The following is a 15,720-nucleotide window of genomic DNA, read 5'->3' on the forward strand; positions in this document are numbered from 1 at the left end:
AAGTAAATCCAAGTAAGTGAGAAACTTGTGTTGAAGCTGAAAATATCTGAGGTCACTTTTCATTATTGCATGCAGAACATCAAGATTACCCTCAAAGTTTGCTCGTTGATAGCCATAAACAAGAACAAGGTCATTGCAGTGACATCGGGCTGGAAATCACCTGCCTTGCCATACTGAACAAGTTGAATCTTTTCCCATATTTTCTGGTGTATAAACTATGGCCTGTATTAACATGCCTGGTGTTGGCTTAATGGTTCGGGTGGGGGGCTTTGGATCCTCGCGTCCTGAGTTGAAATCCCGCTCAGCTGTTGAATTAATATCAGGTGGGGGTTAACTCTGCCTGTCATCCTTCAGAGGTCGGAAAAATGAGTGCCAGCATGCTGGTTATACTTTTTCGGAGTGGCGATCCGTCCTGGATTGTGCCCAGTAGCCAAGGAGACTGCTTAAGCAGCACCAAGGCTCTGCACAGAGTATGGTCCCAATCTCCTCCTTCCTGTATTAACCGCACCCCTCTTCTCCCCTTAAAATAAATGAATATATTGATCATTTTATGTTCTGATCTCGATCTAAATACATTTGTATATTAACTTTGTTTGGAACAGGTGACGAAGGTATCAGCATCCTTACTCCCGTATCTGCTTGATTTTGTCAGTCTTATTCTCATTTTCAAGAAGTTGAAGAGAGAGGAGAGATACCAAGAAGTTTCTGTTTTTCTTTCTTCTTTTTTTCATATTTATTACAAACTGTATTATTTGTTTTTTGTTCCGAGAAAAAGTAAGAAAAGGGATTCATACCGGTATCGTATTTATTGTGGATTTGTGGCCTTGAAAAGGTCTGTTTGGATTTGATGAAGCTTTTCAGATGAACCCGTGGAAATCCCCTTCGAAGACTGCACATAACTCCTTGTCCAAATCAGGGTAGAGCAAGTCCACGTCGCTGTCACTGTCATTTGTAGCCTCCTCCCAAATTGTCATCCTCTGTGCCATCCATGTTGTTGGAGATGCAGCATTTCAGAAAAGCTCGCTTGATGATCTCTTGCCACACCTTGATTCAGCCACAGAAAGTCGACCTTTCTTATCCTCCTGATGAACGCCGGCAGCTTCTCAGTCAACATGATGCTTAGCCAATGTAGTGATTGCCGTAAAGGTGAAAGTTAAACCAAGATGCATGTGGCCAATGCTCCTCGGAATCCGGGTCGAAAATCCCGGTGGGAAATAAGTCACGAAATGTTGATTTTTTTCTACTTCTGAAAATACCAAGTCCGGCAAATAGGAAAGTTTGTCTGTGGTGGTTCAATCGAGATGCACCGAATGTTCCTCGAAACTTTGGTCAACGACAAAGGCCTGCAAAGTAAGAAAGTTCGTCTGGTTGAAGCGAGTAATCGGTGGGAAGCAGGTTAGGAAGAAACCGCTGATGGCAACGAGGGAAAACGAAGAGGACCAAATGACGCCAAAAGAATTGAGCAGCCCTGGTACTTGACGCTTCACCGTCCCACGTGGCTCCTCACTCTCGTGAGATTCTTCTTCTTCCTTTAAAATCTGTTTCCTGCCCTCGTATGGAAAAGTACTTTGGGTTGATTGGTTGTTGCTAGTTTTATACCAGGCTCCCTGCTATCCAGCATTTGCTACTATGGCGTCAGCATATAAGGAACATGCTCAGGTGGATTAATTCTGCATGCATCAGATGTTCATGAAGAAAATGATTCATGCAAAAAGATAGTCACCACTCCAAGTCCCTCGTCTATCCACCCCTTCTGCTGCACACGAACAATGACGCCGGCTGGAAACTTGTCTTTGGGAAGTGTCTTCCTCTTGAACACGATGTATGAGGGAAGCTTGCCACGCTAGCTTATTTGAGGTGGGTGCTCTTTTATTGAACTCTAGCTATAGTGAATAATTCTTTTGACGAGACCAGGTGTTCTTCCTCCTTTTGTGTTTAATGGTGTTTTCAGAGCCGTGAGGCTCTATATACACCCACACACCTAAACTCCAGGCGTCTCTGGATGTTTCTGAGCGTGACTTATTTAATTTCCACACTCTGTTAATGAAATGCTGTACAAATGCTTAACCTGAACCGATCTTCAAAATTTCACGCCAGAATTGAGCTCAACAGCTGTTCCGCCTGCTACAAAAGCGTTCATTTGGCATTTTATTGAAATTCCACATTGATCGTTTCAAAGATGTTTTATTTATTTATATACCCATATATTAAATGCACCCCCAACTTTTACCTTTTTTCTGATTAAAAAAGTGTGGTTTATACACCGGAAAGTACGGTATGCAGTTTCCATAACTGCTTCCAAGGCCTGTATTTCCCTTTCTGGAAGGGATGGCTCACTATCGCAGCCATTCAAGATGTATGCACCGAAGTTTGCAAAACTTGTTGCTTCAACTTCAACATTGCAGTATCCATATCTGCAACCTGTAATGGCTTGGACAGTGAGGAAAGTACCCATAACTTTTTGAGGTATCATGCGATATTTCACTTTTTTGGCCCTATCTCTCAATGTTGAAGAATCATTTAAAGTTCTCATATCCATATCTTTACCAAAATGTAATCACTTTGTCCTAGTCACCCACCCAATGTGTCCACCAAATTACATCAGAATCCATCCATAAACCTTTGAGATATCCTGCTCAGACTGGCGTTGAAAACATCACCTCCGTCCACCCTCGGTGGTGGAGGTAATCGGATGCGATTAGAAATTCATTTTGGTGGAGCTCCCTGGCAACAAATGTTAATCATTTTATGATCAGTAAAAGTTTATAATTTAATAAAGCTGGGCTTGATAGTTTGTAAAGACGCCGTTTCGACGAGAATCCCCTCGCCTTGGCCATTTCAGATGTTAAAGTGGAAAAGAAGCTTGAGAATAGCTGCGTTACCTTGGCCAGTGGTAAGGTAAGTTGGTCTAGCGACCAATCCGGGTGTCACGTGACAATTGCAAATGGCGTGGAAGAGATGTGAGTTTTGTCCCACGTATGTGACAGATGAAATTGCAAACTGCCATTTTGTTGAGAGCTGGTGATTCAACTCTCTCAAATGGATTCCTTTACACTTTGAGGAAACAACTTTTTTATTTATCCTCTGTCTAAGATGACCACTTCACTTATCTAAGCTCTGACCATGCACGTTCGTGTGTGTTCAAAGCCTCTTCATAAACTGGACGCTGATGTTTGTTCATACGGGCCTTAAGGATTTGCCGAGTTTTTCATTTGTCGGTCTCGGTGCATGATGGGTCTCCACATCTCATGCCATACACCAAGTCTCATTTCCTATCCTTCTGGATCTTGTCCTTGATGTGAACTAAATGGCTGCACAGAATTCTGCAGTCTTTGTATGATGGTACATTGTAAAATTTAGTGAAGCATCTTCTCACTTTCTCTGATAGCCCAGCCACATACGGAATGGTCACATGCCATATTTTCTTGAGCTGTCCTGTTGTTCACTACATTTCATGTGGTTTTGCTACTTCCTGCTTTTAAAATAAATACATATTTAAACCATCCAGGGTAATCACACTTGCTGAGAACGCTCCTGATATTCTCCTTATCACGTCATTTCCCCTGCTCTGTCGTCGGAATAGTATCTACATGCCAGAAGAGTGCGAAGGACAGATAATTGTGCATCAGTGGGTGGTGTTAATCAAACTGCAAATAGTGGTTGGCATGTGTGGATTTCCTGTACACCTCAAAATCCAAGTGGCTGTCACCTTTCATGTGAGCCTTGCAATCAAGAAAGGCTACCTGATCATTGCATGGTTCCTGTGTGATCTGGATGTTCAGGTCGTTAAAAAAAATTCTTGCTGTTCACACTATTTTATAACCACAAAGGTATCGTCTACATACCTCAACCACAACTTAGGTTTGGAACCACTGTAATTCTCCAGCACAGCACTTTCAACCTTTTTCCATGTATAAATTGGCAACAATGGGGAGCCCATAGCACAACCATTCCCCCCCCTCCCCCAATAAAACTGGTCTGTATGTGAAGTAGGTCGAGTTCAAGCATCAGGCCACCATATCCACAATCTGATCCATATTGGAGGCTAGCACGTTCTTTAAGAGTGCTATCCTTTTCAAGGCATTCACAAGCTACAAACGGCACCCATTGTCGGGATGGAGGTAAACAGAGCACCAACGTCATTAGAAATGATGGGCTCTTCCTCAAAACAGTCTTCTGTGTTACGCACATGATTATCGGACAAACCATCTATGGGGCTAATAATCCTTACCACAAATCTAGCAATATTATATGTACAAGCGTCCACACTGCTAACAGTAGATATGAGGGGAGTGCAATCTGGCTTGTGTATCTTGAAGACTATGGAAGGTGGGTAAAATAGGTTCTGTGGATGAATTGGGAAGGAATTGACACATTTTCATCTGAAGGTTCTGCGTGATCAATTTAAATGTCTGTCCTGTGGCATTTCCATGATGGTTCCCCCACTGTACTTTTGAAAGAGGAGTTAACGGAGCATGTGCAGCTAATCTAGCATGAATGTGTGGAAATTTGCCATGTTGAGAAGTTTGCGAGATTGCGTGATGAATCCAGGGATTTATTATAATTTTATTTTTTGGATTTGAACTTGGGTGCCAAAAGTGGGTTGAATCGAGAGGGAGATCGTGATTTGTGGGTGAAAAATCTTTCTTGGAGTTTGTGTGAGTGAGAGTCTTAACTACACCATTACTCCCGACAAGATTCCTATTTCAGAATACATAGCTGTGACTGAGTCGGCCATTCTCTTGGCGAAATTTAATTAATTGCAAGTGGAGGAGCTTCGTTACAATGTCAGCACTTCACTTCGTTACGCAAATATATCGATGCTGAATACCTCAAAGGCAGAACGCTTGGCCATACGCAGCCTTACCAGGGATGAAGAACATTGTGATTGTACCAGTGGACAAAGGCAGACGTGTAGTCGTTTTGAATGAGGAGGAATATGTGTCAACCTTTTGGAGGACAAAAAAAAAACCATACAAGAAGCTTGGTCACAATTGTACTCTTGGTATTGGGAAGAAAGTATTCTCAATGGTTAATAATATGCACTCATTGGGTACTCTCAGCGATGAAACGCAACGATTCCTCACTCCACACACGGGACCTCGTATCCCCACCTTCTTTGGTCTTCCCAAGATGCACAAGCCGGATCGGATTCCCCTCATACGTACTAGCAGTGTTAACTATTGCATGTTTCATAATGCTAAATTTGTATGAAGGATTATTATCCCCCCTGGTTGGTTTATCCGATCATCATGTGCGTAGTACAGAAGACTTTGTTTTGAAGACCAAGAACCTAATTGTTGAGGAAGATGAGTATTGTTTCTTGTGACGTCGGTGCTCGGTTTACCTCCATCCCGACAATGGGTGCCCTGTCTGTAGTTTGTGAATGCCTTGAAAAGGACGTCATGAAGGACCGTACTAGCCTCCTTGTGGAGATGGTGGCTTGACCTACTTCATATAAAGACCAGTTTTTTTTAGACAACATGGTTGTGCTATGAGCTCCCACATCTCACCAATTGTTGCCAATTTATACATGGGAAAGTTTGAAAGTGTTGTGCTGTTGAATTCCAGTGGTTTGACACACAAGTTGTGGTTCAGATGTTTATGATACCTTTTCTGGTTAAAAAGAAGTGTGAACAGCAAGAATTATTTAATTACCTGAATTGTGTGGACGTGAACATCCAGTTCACACAGGAACCATACAACAGTGATCATGTTGCCTTTCTTGATTGCAAGGTTCACATGAATGGTGACTGCTCCTTGGATTTTGAGGTGTACAGGAAATCCACACATCCCAACCACTATTATGACCTCACATTTCCCCTGTTGTGCAGAGGAGAATAATATCAGGAGTGCTATCAATGAGTGGTTACCCCGTATGGTCTTTCTATATATTTAGTTTTTAAAGGTGGAAGCAGCAAAAACATCCTGGTGAGGCTGTAATCTGATTGCTCTTTTTCTTGTTAACCTCCGCCATCGAAGATGGATGGAGGTTACTGTTTTTACCCCTTTCTGTTTGTTAAGTTGTCGAAGACAACTTCTGTCACTGTACAGGTGTGTGTGTGTGTGTGTGTGTGTGTGTGTGTGTGTGTGTGTGTGTGTGTGTGTGTGTGTGTGTGTGTGTGTGTGTGTGTGTGTGTGTGTGTGTGTGTGTGTGTGTGTGTGTGTGTGTGTGTGTGTGTGTGTGCATCGATTTTTCTCAGCGGTCCTTGTGTATATGTCGACGAAACATTTTGACATGAAAGATAATCACCCAAGGACTGAACTTATAAATTTGGGTGAACCTGGATCAAATGATGACGTCACGAAAAATTCACAGTTTCAAAAAATCCCAATCATTTACATGGGACGAAATTTCAAAAAATAATTTCTCTGCCATTTCTTGTTCAATTGTTTAGATATTTAATGTGCTTATGTAGGGTCATAATATTGTTGCGGATTTCGCGCCCGCCGGCGTGCCGACGGCCACGTAACTCGAATCGCGGCACGTCGCCCGCCGGACGGACAATCCAGTCGTGACCCTCTCGGACTAACGCCGGGAACCAGTCACGGGTGGACCTTTCGGTCTCACCGCGATCGAGCCAATCAGCCCCCGCGTGGGATAGGGTTGCTCGCCAAATTCGACCTACCTAAGTACCCACGCGGAGGGTAGACCGGGCGATCGCACCTCGCCGCAGGTCGACTTCGGACACGGGCCACTTAAGCGACCCGTTCCGTACTATCGGGATAACCGAGCGGTGTTATCGTCGACCTCGACGGTTTGATTAATTATCGGGCGTATTCAGCCCACTACCAACCCTTTACGTGAAGCAAGATGAGGATTCAATGGGAGAAAAAGACGAAGCGAAGCGGGAGAACAGTTCAATAATAAAGCACATTTATTCGCGGCACACGGGAAGCACACAAATACAATTCCACCAAAAGCACATAGAAAAAACACAATGCAATTTACACAAAAAGCAAATATAAAAGAGAAAACAATGCAGAGCTAATACCGACTACCGAGCACACGGCAACACTTATACAATTCTACTTCACAGACGGCGCCGACAACACATACCCAAAACCAAGGAAAAGAAATACCCTCAAGGATGAGGCGGGCCTGAGGCCGAGACCGGGTCGCCCCTACCCGTCTGGTGATGAGACGCGGAGCGGCGATGGCGCCTCACTCCGCGGGCCTCGCGGACAGTGTCTGGCAGGGGGGTGGGAAAGGGGCCCCCTTGGTCGCACTATCTCAGCGCGGGGGGAAACAGGAGGGGGTTGCTGATGCTCGGGGTATAGAGGATCTTTATTATCCCTGGTGTGCGTCTCCACCTCGGCCAGGTCGCGCTGCCGGCCTTCCTCGGGCGTGCAGCTCCCGGCACCGTCGCGAGCACCCCCTCGTCTGCCTTCGCCGCTGCCGCCTCTCCGCCTCTGGACTCTCCACCCTGGACTCTTCTTTGGGCTCTCCTCGTTCGACTCTCTTCAGCTTCTCCAGCTACTGCAGGCTTCGGGCTCCAGACTTCCACCCGGCTCTGACTGACGAACCCGGTCCTTTTATCCCCCCGTAGCTTCGCCTTTGACCCCCTCCCTTTGACATTTCACCTCGCTCCCCATTGGCCCGAGAAAAAGTGGGCGTGAAGGCTTTTTGATCCACAAATTTGCATATATCGATCGTTCTGGAGGCGGGGCCAAATCGCCCCTCGCTCACCGATTGGACGGCAAAAAGTGGGCGTGTGTCGTTTTTGATCCGTTTTTGAAGCACAAAATCCGTGATTTTGTACACGCTGTTCAACGTGCGCCCTGCACGAGTCCAACACCGGTACCCACAGCGGGGCAAGAACGGTGGCGATGCTACGGTTGCGAGGTGTGACGTGAAGGTCGTGGCGGTTGTGGTGAAGCGGTGTTGTGGTTGGTGGTTGATGTTGTGGTTGTGGTGGTAATCATGGCGGTTGGTCCAAAATAAAGATAGTAAAAGAAAAACGGCTATCCTGAAGAGTCGCAGCACGCATAAATGACATGTATTCCCACTAGACAACGGGTTTGGGCCTAACTACACATATACTTGCCGAGATACCTCACCTAAGGGACCTGAATGGTGGTTTGCGAATTTGGTAACCACAACAATATCTTTCACCCTGCCATGTTTCAACCGGATCGGATCCAGATTGTGACGTCACAAAATGTTTGAAATTTGCATTGAAAAGCCCATTTACATGACAAAAAAATTCTTAAAATTCGAAAGTTTTATATTTTTCACTCAAACTTTTAGGGAATGTAAAACATACGATTGGCCATTAGCTGACGTAATTTGATCAACTTCCGGTTTGTATTCTGGATCCCATCAGCAAAAATGTGTCATAATTTGGCCATTTTTGAAAGCGCATATCTCCATCAATTTTTGTGATATGTGGCTCAAACTTGGTGAGAATGTAGTTCAGATATTACTCTTTCATGAGATATCCAGGCCTTCGTTGTGACTGTTCCGGTTCAATAGTTCGCCTGACACCGAAAATTCGTCTCAGGCGCCAATGGCACTATTCTGCAAAAGTGATGTATTATTTTGCAGTGCAGGCCAGTTTTATTAACAATGAAAGGCCCTCCACATCGTACCAATCCATTATGACGTTACCATCACGCAGGTGTGTCAATTTTGCTTGTTTTTATGCGGAGGAGGTGGAGGTGATGATGGAGTTTTTGACTTAAACCATTGACATCACATTCCACATTCAAATGTTGTTCATGATGGCAACTGACTGAACTGTAAATGCTGTTTCTTGTGCTGTATCCGTGTGACTGCAATGAAGTTATAATAAATTTTCAAACAACTTCCTCACTCCATGAGTGATTCGTTTGTTTGTTTGTGAACAGTATTACGGAAAAACTCCTGGATGCATTTCGACGAAACTTGGTGGGGGGATGAGGTATGGTCCAAGGATCATGCCATAAGATTTTGGACTTGGTCCAAAAAAAAAAAACTTAGAAAATTTTGCAACTTTTTTCAAAAAAATTTCGATTTTATTTGAATATATTTTTTTGCATTTCTACATGTTTTAAGTGATTTCCAACCCCCCCCCACCCCCCAAAAAAAATGTTGGAGAAAAAAGAAATTTGCAACTTTTTTTCTAAAAAATTTCGATTTTATTTTTTTGCCATTTCTACATACGCGTCGATTTAGTTTAGTTTATTCAATCGTGGTTCAGTAGAGTCTGATCCGTTTTGACCTACAATGAATAGGATATCAGGTTCACTTAAGTGACCCAGCAGTATTGGCGGCGGAGGTTTTGCACTCTCCAGAGTGCTCCCCCTCTAGTTCTGCTTTGTTTTTGCTTTGCTGCTCGTTACTCATTCCACATTATGGCCTTTCTTCAGTTCAAAAGTGGCATTGTACCTCAGGAAAACATTGGGGGGTAGCAGCCCTACCAAATTCATCAAGACCCATTGTTTGTATTTCTTTGTCATATACTTTTGCTTACCAGGTCATTTGAAAAGTCAAATACGTTGGCTTTTTTACAAAGTAAGAAAAAACAACTATTTGCCAGTTTTGTTTTGAGCTAAACATTTGCTTTGTATTACAAAAGTTGCAACAAGATGGCCATCACGGCAGACGGCAGTGGACATGAGACTGCCCAGTTTAGTGATGCATGCTTGTAATGTCGGTTTAAAAAAAATCTTAAATTGTGTAGGGAGTTATTGAAGTCGATTTGTGTGGTTGTGAGCATTCTCCCATGCAACCACCTGCTGTCATTCAAGCAAATATCAAATGTGTTGAACTGTTAATTTGGGAGCCTTTTTAGATTGTGTGGCATTGGATGTTTCACTTATTCTTTAAATGAAATAGGGTTGTTTCAGGTAGCTGCCAAAGCACATCACATTTGATCACAAAGCAACTTCAAAGTGGACCATTGTGGATTGGAGATGTTCATTGTTCTCACAGCAAATGTAAATGAGGTTCAGCCAGAGGTGGTTATGATGATGATGGTGTGTGTGTGGAACTTTAACAGACATGGTGTTGGTAGTTCTAACCTCTTCCGCTTCACATTTGTCATTGATTCATTTCTAGGAGTTGGGTTAACAAATGGCAAGGCCGAATCAAATAGAATGTCCTTGAATGTCTCCAATGCCATCCCAACGATCTCTCTCGTTGGCATAAGAGTTGCTTCCATGTCGATGGGACAAGTGTCCGTGTAGTGGGGAAACTCGAGTAACGTGGTTTCATTAACTTACCTGCACCTTTGTAATGTTAAATGTTTTTCTTTCTCACAAACAAGTCCACAACCTTTAGCTATCCTCATGCTGTACTTAACTAATAAGGAGTAATTGTTTGACTCAAGGATTCAATGACTAGCCGTGTGCATTGTGCAACAAACTGAGGTGTTTCAGCATATGCGAGTTGGAGGAAATTGGAGAGTAAGGAAAAGGAGAGGCAGTTGAGGTGTTTTCGACCTGTTCAATACCTGGTGTGGCCGACAGACCTATGCTTCCCAGTCGCTTAGGAGGAAGGAAGAGGGAAGAAAACTGGGGGTGTCTATGGTGCAGGAGTGCGTATCTGTAATTGCTCTTTTTTGTGATTTTCGTCCACAGCAGATGAGACAAAAGTGTGAGCGGATAGATTGATGTGGCATGTGAGCGAATGAGTATTGGCTGCAGAACACAGCGGAAGCCGAGCGCTGATGCCCCAGCAACTCCTTGGCAATGATTCGATAACTGCTTGCTTGGCTCTGTCTCTGCAACTCCTTGGCAATGATTCGATAACTGCTTCTTGGCTCTGTCTCGGTGACTCGTGCTGCTCTCTTGGCTCGGTTAGTGTTGCTATCGCTTGGTGAGTGAGTCAGATCTGTTCTTGGCTCTGCCGCTATCTTTAGAGCCAGGGCAAAGGAGGAGCTGGAAAATGGATCAAAAGGCCCTATTGGCATTTCCGAGTTCTCATTGGTGCGCAGATGCCACCCTGAGTAGCCCTGCCCCGCCAGAGTGTCCAGAGCCGAAAATGGCTTCATTCGCTCCCAAGCTTGGCCACGCAACAGAGCTCTGGGATTTATATGGGGCATGGGTTTTTGGGAGCGCTCTCTACCCACAAACTTTTGCTGGGCTCCATTCAAGTGTTGTTTAGCAGTGCGCCAGGGCAACCCAGATGTCGTTGAATGAGCCCAGCACGTATTTGTGCTTCGATTTACATGCCAATATGTTCTGGCTCGCAATGTCCTCCTTTTCTCGGCATTCCAAAGGATTGCAGTGGGGGAAGATCTGTGGTGTTCCTGATGAGGACGTTGAACTGGTTGTTGTGAGGAGGTTGAAGCATTTGTAACTAGAACGGGCACTCATAGAGCGCATACCTTAGCCGCCACTACTTTTTTTGTTCTTGGTATGAGTGTGGGGAAATGGTTTCTTATGAATGGTCTTATGACACAAACCACATATCTATAATGTCATGACCCCCCCCCCGACTTTCGGGGGCTACGGACTAAACAACAATCAACTCCCGTCGTTTTGGCGAGTCTTCACTTGCAAGCTCGGCGAATACGTTTCAACAAGAGAAGGTAATCTCGTTTGATGCTGGTTTCATGCAAATCGAATAAGAATTGACTGAGTTATGCCGAAAACCGCATATTTTTTCAAGGGCGTGACCCCCCCCCCCAACATTTTACCCCAACCGGTGACATGTGTTTTGACGTCATTGTGTCACAAGATTGGGCATTAAATTCTGAACGTTTTGGTGCTGGGTTCATGTAAAGCGGACAAGAATTGACCGCGTTATGACAAAAACCGCATATTTTTCAAGGTCATGACCGCCCTGACCTTTGACCCCTAACCGGTAACAAGAGTATGGGCGTCATTGTGTCATATTGCATATCACAAGGTGAGGCGTTGAATTCTGAACATTTTGGCGTTAGTTACATGCAAATTGAATAAGAATTGACCGTGTTATCGTAAAAAGACGATTTTGACCTTTTCGTGACCTTGACCTTTGACCCGAAGGATCCCAAAATCTAATCGAATGCTTCCTGGCTAATAACCAATCATCCCACCAAATTTCATGCAATTCGGTTTAATACTTTGGGAGTTATACGAATCACAAGATTACAAATAAATAAATACACGCCGACCAAAACATAACCTTTCGCAGAATGCGAAGGTAATAATTGTGGCGAGCAGGTTGAGCATATGTTTCTCTGAGGATTTTGAGGAGGCATTGTGATGATTATGGTGAGGCGTCTGTCGATGAATGGCGTGTCGTTTGAATGGGCAAGGGTGTGCATATTCGTTTGAGGCTGCTGCGGTATACGTTCTTGTCTGGTGTGGCATGCATGCGTGCATGAAGAGGTATGTGTAGTTAAATTGAAAGAATATCGAGGGGAATTGAAGACCAAACTAAAAGCCCTACGCAACACATGTCATCCCTCCCATGTACCCACTAGATATAATAGAAGAGCTAACTGAATGAAATAACTGTCTCGGGACCGCTGTATGTTGGGTGCCATTTCCTTGTGGGAGTCCCGGCTTTGCAGAGCCACAACAATGTGCACAATCTGCACACAGGATATGGTTCTTGGAGTAAACTTGGTTTTATATAAACCATGTATATTGCCATTCAGACATTTGGCACTTGGTCTTTTTAATTCTACTTTGACTCAGTTAGCTGACAACGGCTCGACATTTTGGAGGTTGGTGTGTAGCTCTTGGCCAACTTGTCAGTCCTGGGATGTTGCATTAAGGCTCGATGCTTTTATTGATACTTGGAGTTATTTCTATTATTATCTTGCCAAAACGAAGTTTTTGCAAGATATGTTAGTCAGCTTGTATATGTTTTTTTTTTTGTTTGTCTGTAATCACGTATAAAAAAATCTGCAGAGCACAGTTATCATTGGAAATTTTTGTAACTGTATATCAGAGGCCTATAGAGGTCCCTTTCAGCACATAAAATTTTGAAGGTCAAAGGTCAAGGTCACTTTGTCGCAAATCAGGGGAGTCGACGAAACCCTTATTTTTTAAGTAATTTTGATCGGATCGTCTTCAAACTTCATGGGAATATAGTTCATGGTCTGGCGCTCAGCTGATTAATTTTTGGTGGTGATTGGCCTTGACCTTCATGGTTAGCGCCTAAGGTCAAACATATTTGACCCCAAGGTCAAATTTTCAAGTTTTAGGAACCATATCGTGTAGTACCTCAAATTGAACACCTCGATGAGTGCTTTCTAGATATGTCAAGCTTGAGACATTATGACGTCATTTGGTGACGTTATGAGGCAAACGCATATTTTTCATGGTTATTCTGTAGAACGATTCTCATCGGAATCTCTCGTAGGCAGATATTCCTCAAGGAGTCACTCCTGGTGGATAGCAGCTCTGTTCACCTCAGTGTGACCTTAAAGAAGTCACACGTGGTCACCTTTTGGCAAGATACGGGTCACCCTGCGGGTGACATTGGTTTATTTTTTTTGAAAGAAATTTTTGTGTTGATAAACAGTTGAGTGAGTTCATCATTTTTGGCAGTTTTTATTTATTTATTTATTTTCACTTTAAAGTTTTAGATCTTAATCTTTCTTTTCCTTCTCCTGTTTTTCTCTTCTTCCCCCTCCTCTTTCAGCCATTATGGGGAAAAATGATCCAACAAAACCTCGTGGGAAAATGACATCTTATGCCTGCTTTGTGCATATATGCAGGGATGAGCACAAGAAGAAGCACCCAGAGGTTCCTGTCAACTTCACCGAATTCTCAAAGAGATGCTCTGAGCGTTGGAAGGTGATTTTGGATTTTAAAATCTGCTGGGATGCTTGCTTAAAATAAAAAATGAATTTTTCTTTAATTTTATATTATTATTATTATTATTGTTATATTTTTGTAATTAATTTAAAGGATTACAAAATTAGCCTTGTACAAGGATATTTTTTTGTATAATTTGGGTATCTGAGGTTTCATATTTTACCTGAATTTTGTTTTGCCAACAAGGTTTGTATGTGCAGTCAAACCTGTCCTTGCCACCTCCTGATCATAACTGCTTTTGGTTAATCCCTATACAGGAAATATGAATATATTTATACTGTTACCCTTTACTATGTGACCATCTTTGTAATGTTTCTACAAATAATGGCCCTTGATCTCAACATTACCTGTGACCAGTGGCTCAGCTATCAAGCATCATTTTAAGCTATTGTATATGGTTGCTTGTTTAAAAAGAAAAGTGGATGAGTCATTTCAATGTGAAATTGCAGCTTTCTGATCTCTTAACGGTGTGGTGCTTGATGACCCTGACCCAGTGGGGCACACAGGCCAATGTTCCCTTGAAAAGCCATGAAGTTTATCATCTATTCCAATGAATGACGAGGCACCATTTTGTTCCCATAAATGGAACGGCACTCGGTAGAGCGCATACCTCCATCAAGCTGAACAGTTTCGAGTTTGTATTCCACTGATGGGCTGGATTTGCATCTCACATGTATACCTTGACCAAAATCGAATCTGCTTGTTCTTGACATCTACCCAACCTGTTCACTAAGTTTCATTTGAATCTCTCCATAACTTTTTGAGATACACTGCTCACAGACAGACAGAAACAAACAGGCCAGAGTGAAAACCTAACCTCCATCCATCTTTGGCGACTGAGGTAATAATCCTTAAAACAATAAAACATTAGTTCTGCAAGATAACTTGAAGTTAATGCATTCTCTGTCATTACATTGGAACACCGAATCACAAAATACAGTAAACTTTCCATTTCGCAGAGGCTATGTTCCTGGAAAATGCCGCGATAGTTAAACCCGTGATCATGGAAGCCAAGGGCCAATGGGAAAAGGGGGGTTCGGTTCCTGGGCTTCGAGAAAATATTGACGGAAGCCACACATACACACATTACAATTGAAATAAATAAAGCAAGTTAACATTGAGATAAACATGTAAACTACAAGGGCACTCGGTAGAGCACATATCTCCGCCATGTAATTTCCTGATCCACGAGAACATATCGGGCCCAATACATGTTTGAAATATCATGCTCTGCAGTACTATATCGTTTTTGGCCCAATCTCTCAATGGTGAAGAATCGCTTTTAAAATTGTATAATTATCGTATCCAGATCCAGATTCGGATCTTCACCAAAATCGAATCGATTCTTCCTTGTCACACACCCAACCTGTCCACCAAGTTTCATCCGAATCTGTCCACAAGTTTTTGAGATATCTTGTGCACAGACAGAAAGGGGTGAAAGCATAACCTCCTATACCTTCGGTGGCAGAGGTAACTAGAAGGGCACTTGGTAGAGACCTCCACCACGCAATGCATGATCCAGTAGAACATTGCAGCCAATAATTTTTTGCTTTTATTTTTAAAATATCCTATATATCATTGTTGGCCCTATCTCTCAATGGTGAAGACTCGGTTTAAAAAAAAAAAAAATTGAAAAAATTCCCATATCTGCATTTGGAGCGTCACCAAAATCGAATCGATTCGTCCTTGTTACACACCCAACCTATCCTCCAAGTTTCGTCTGAATCCGTACGCAACTTTTTGATGTACTGTGCTATATATCGTTTTTAGCCCTATCTCTCAATGGTGAAGAATCGCATGGTCCACGTGCAAGTAGATGGCCATCTCGATGTATAATTAGGGAAACGTCGGCTTAAGAATTGACTTGTCTGCCTGTGTGCCACATAGAGGGTGGTGCATGGCAATAAGTAGTTAGGAATTATTGGGGGGGGGGGGGTACCGGGAGACTTGACACGAAAGAGGTGGGGGCAGAGTTATCTA

At 43.2% G+C, this 15,720-nt stretch overlaps 1 protein-coding gene across 1 annotated transcript in view; it reads left to right on the top strand.

The window, feature by feature from the left end:
• LOC147009001 (high mobility group protein B2-like) overlaps positions 1 to 15,720 on the top strand; it is a 67,487-nt gene that overhangs the window by 20,579 nt on the left and 31,188 nt on the right. Inside the window, exon 2 of the mRNA XM_085864183.1 lies at positions 13,565 to 13,719. Within this exon, the coding sequence (XP_085720309.1) occupies positions 13,565 to 13,719 (155 nt within the window). The remainder of the gene's footprint in view (positions 1 to 13,564; positions 13,720 to 15,720) is intronic.

This window comes from Eptatretus burgeri, chromosome 18 (assembly GCF_056783735.1).
Source record: "Eptatretus burgeri isolate ZD-2024b chromosome 18, Ebu_testis_v1, whole genome shotgun sequence".
Classification (NCBI taxonomy): domain Eukaryota; kingdom Metazoa; phylum Chordata; class Myxini; order Myxiniformes; family Myxinidae; genus Eptatretus; species Eptatretus burgeri.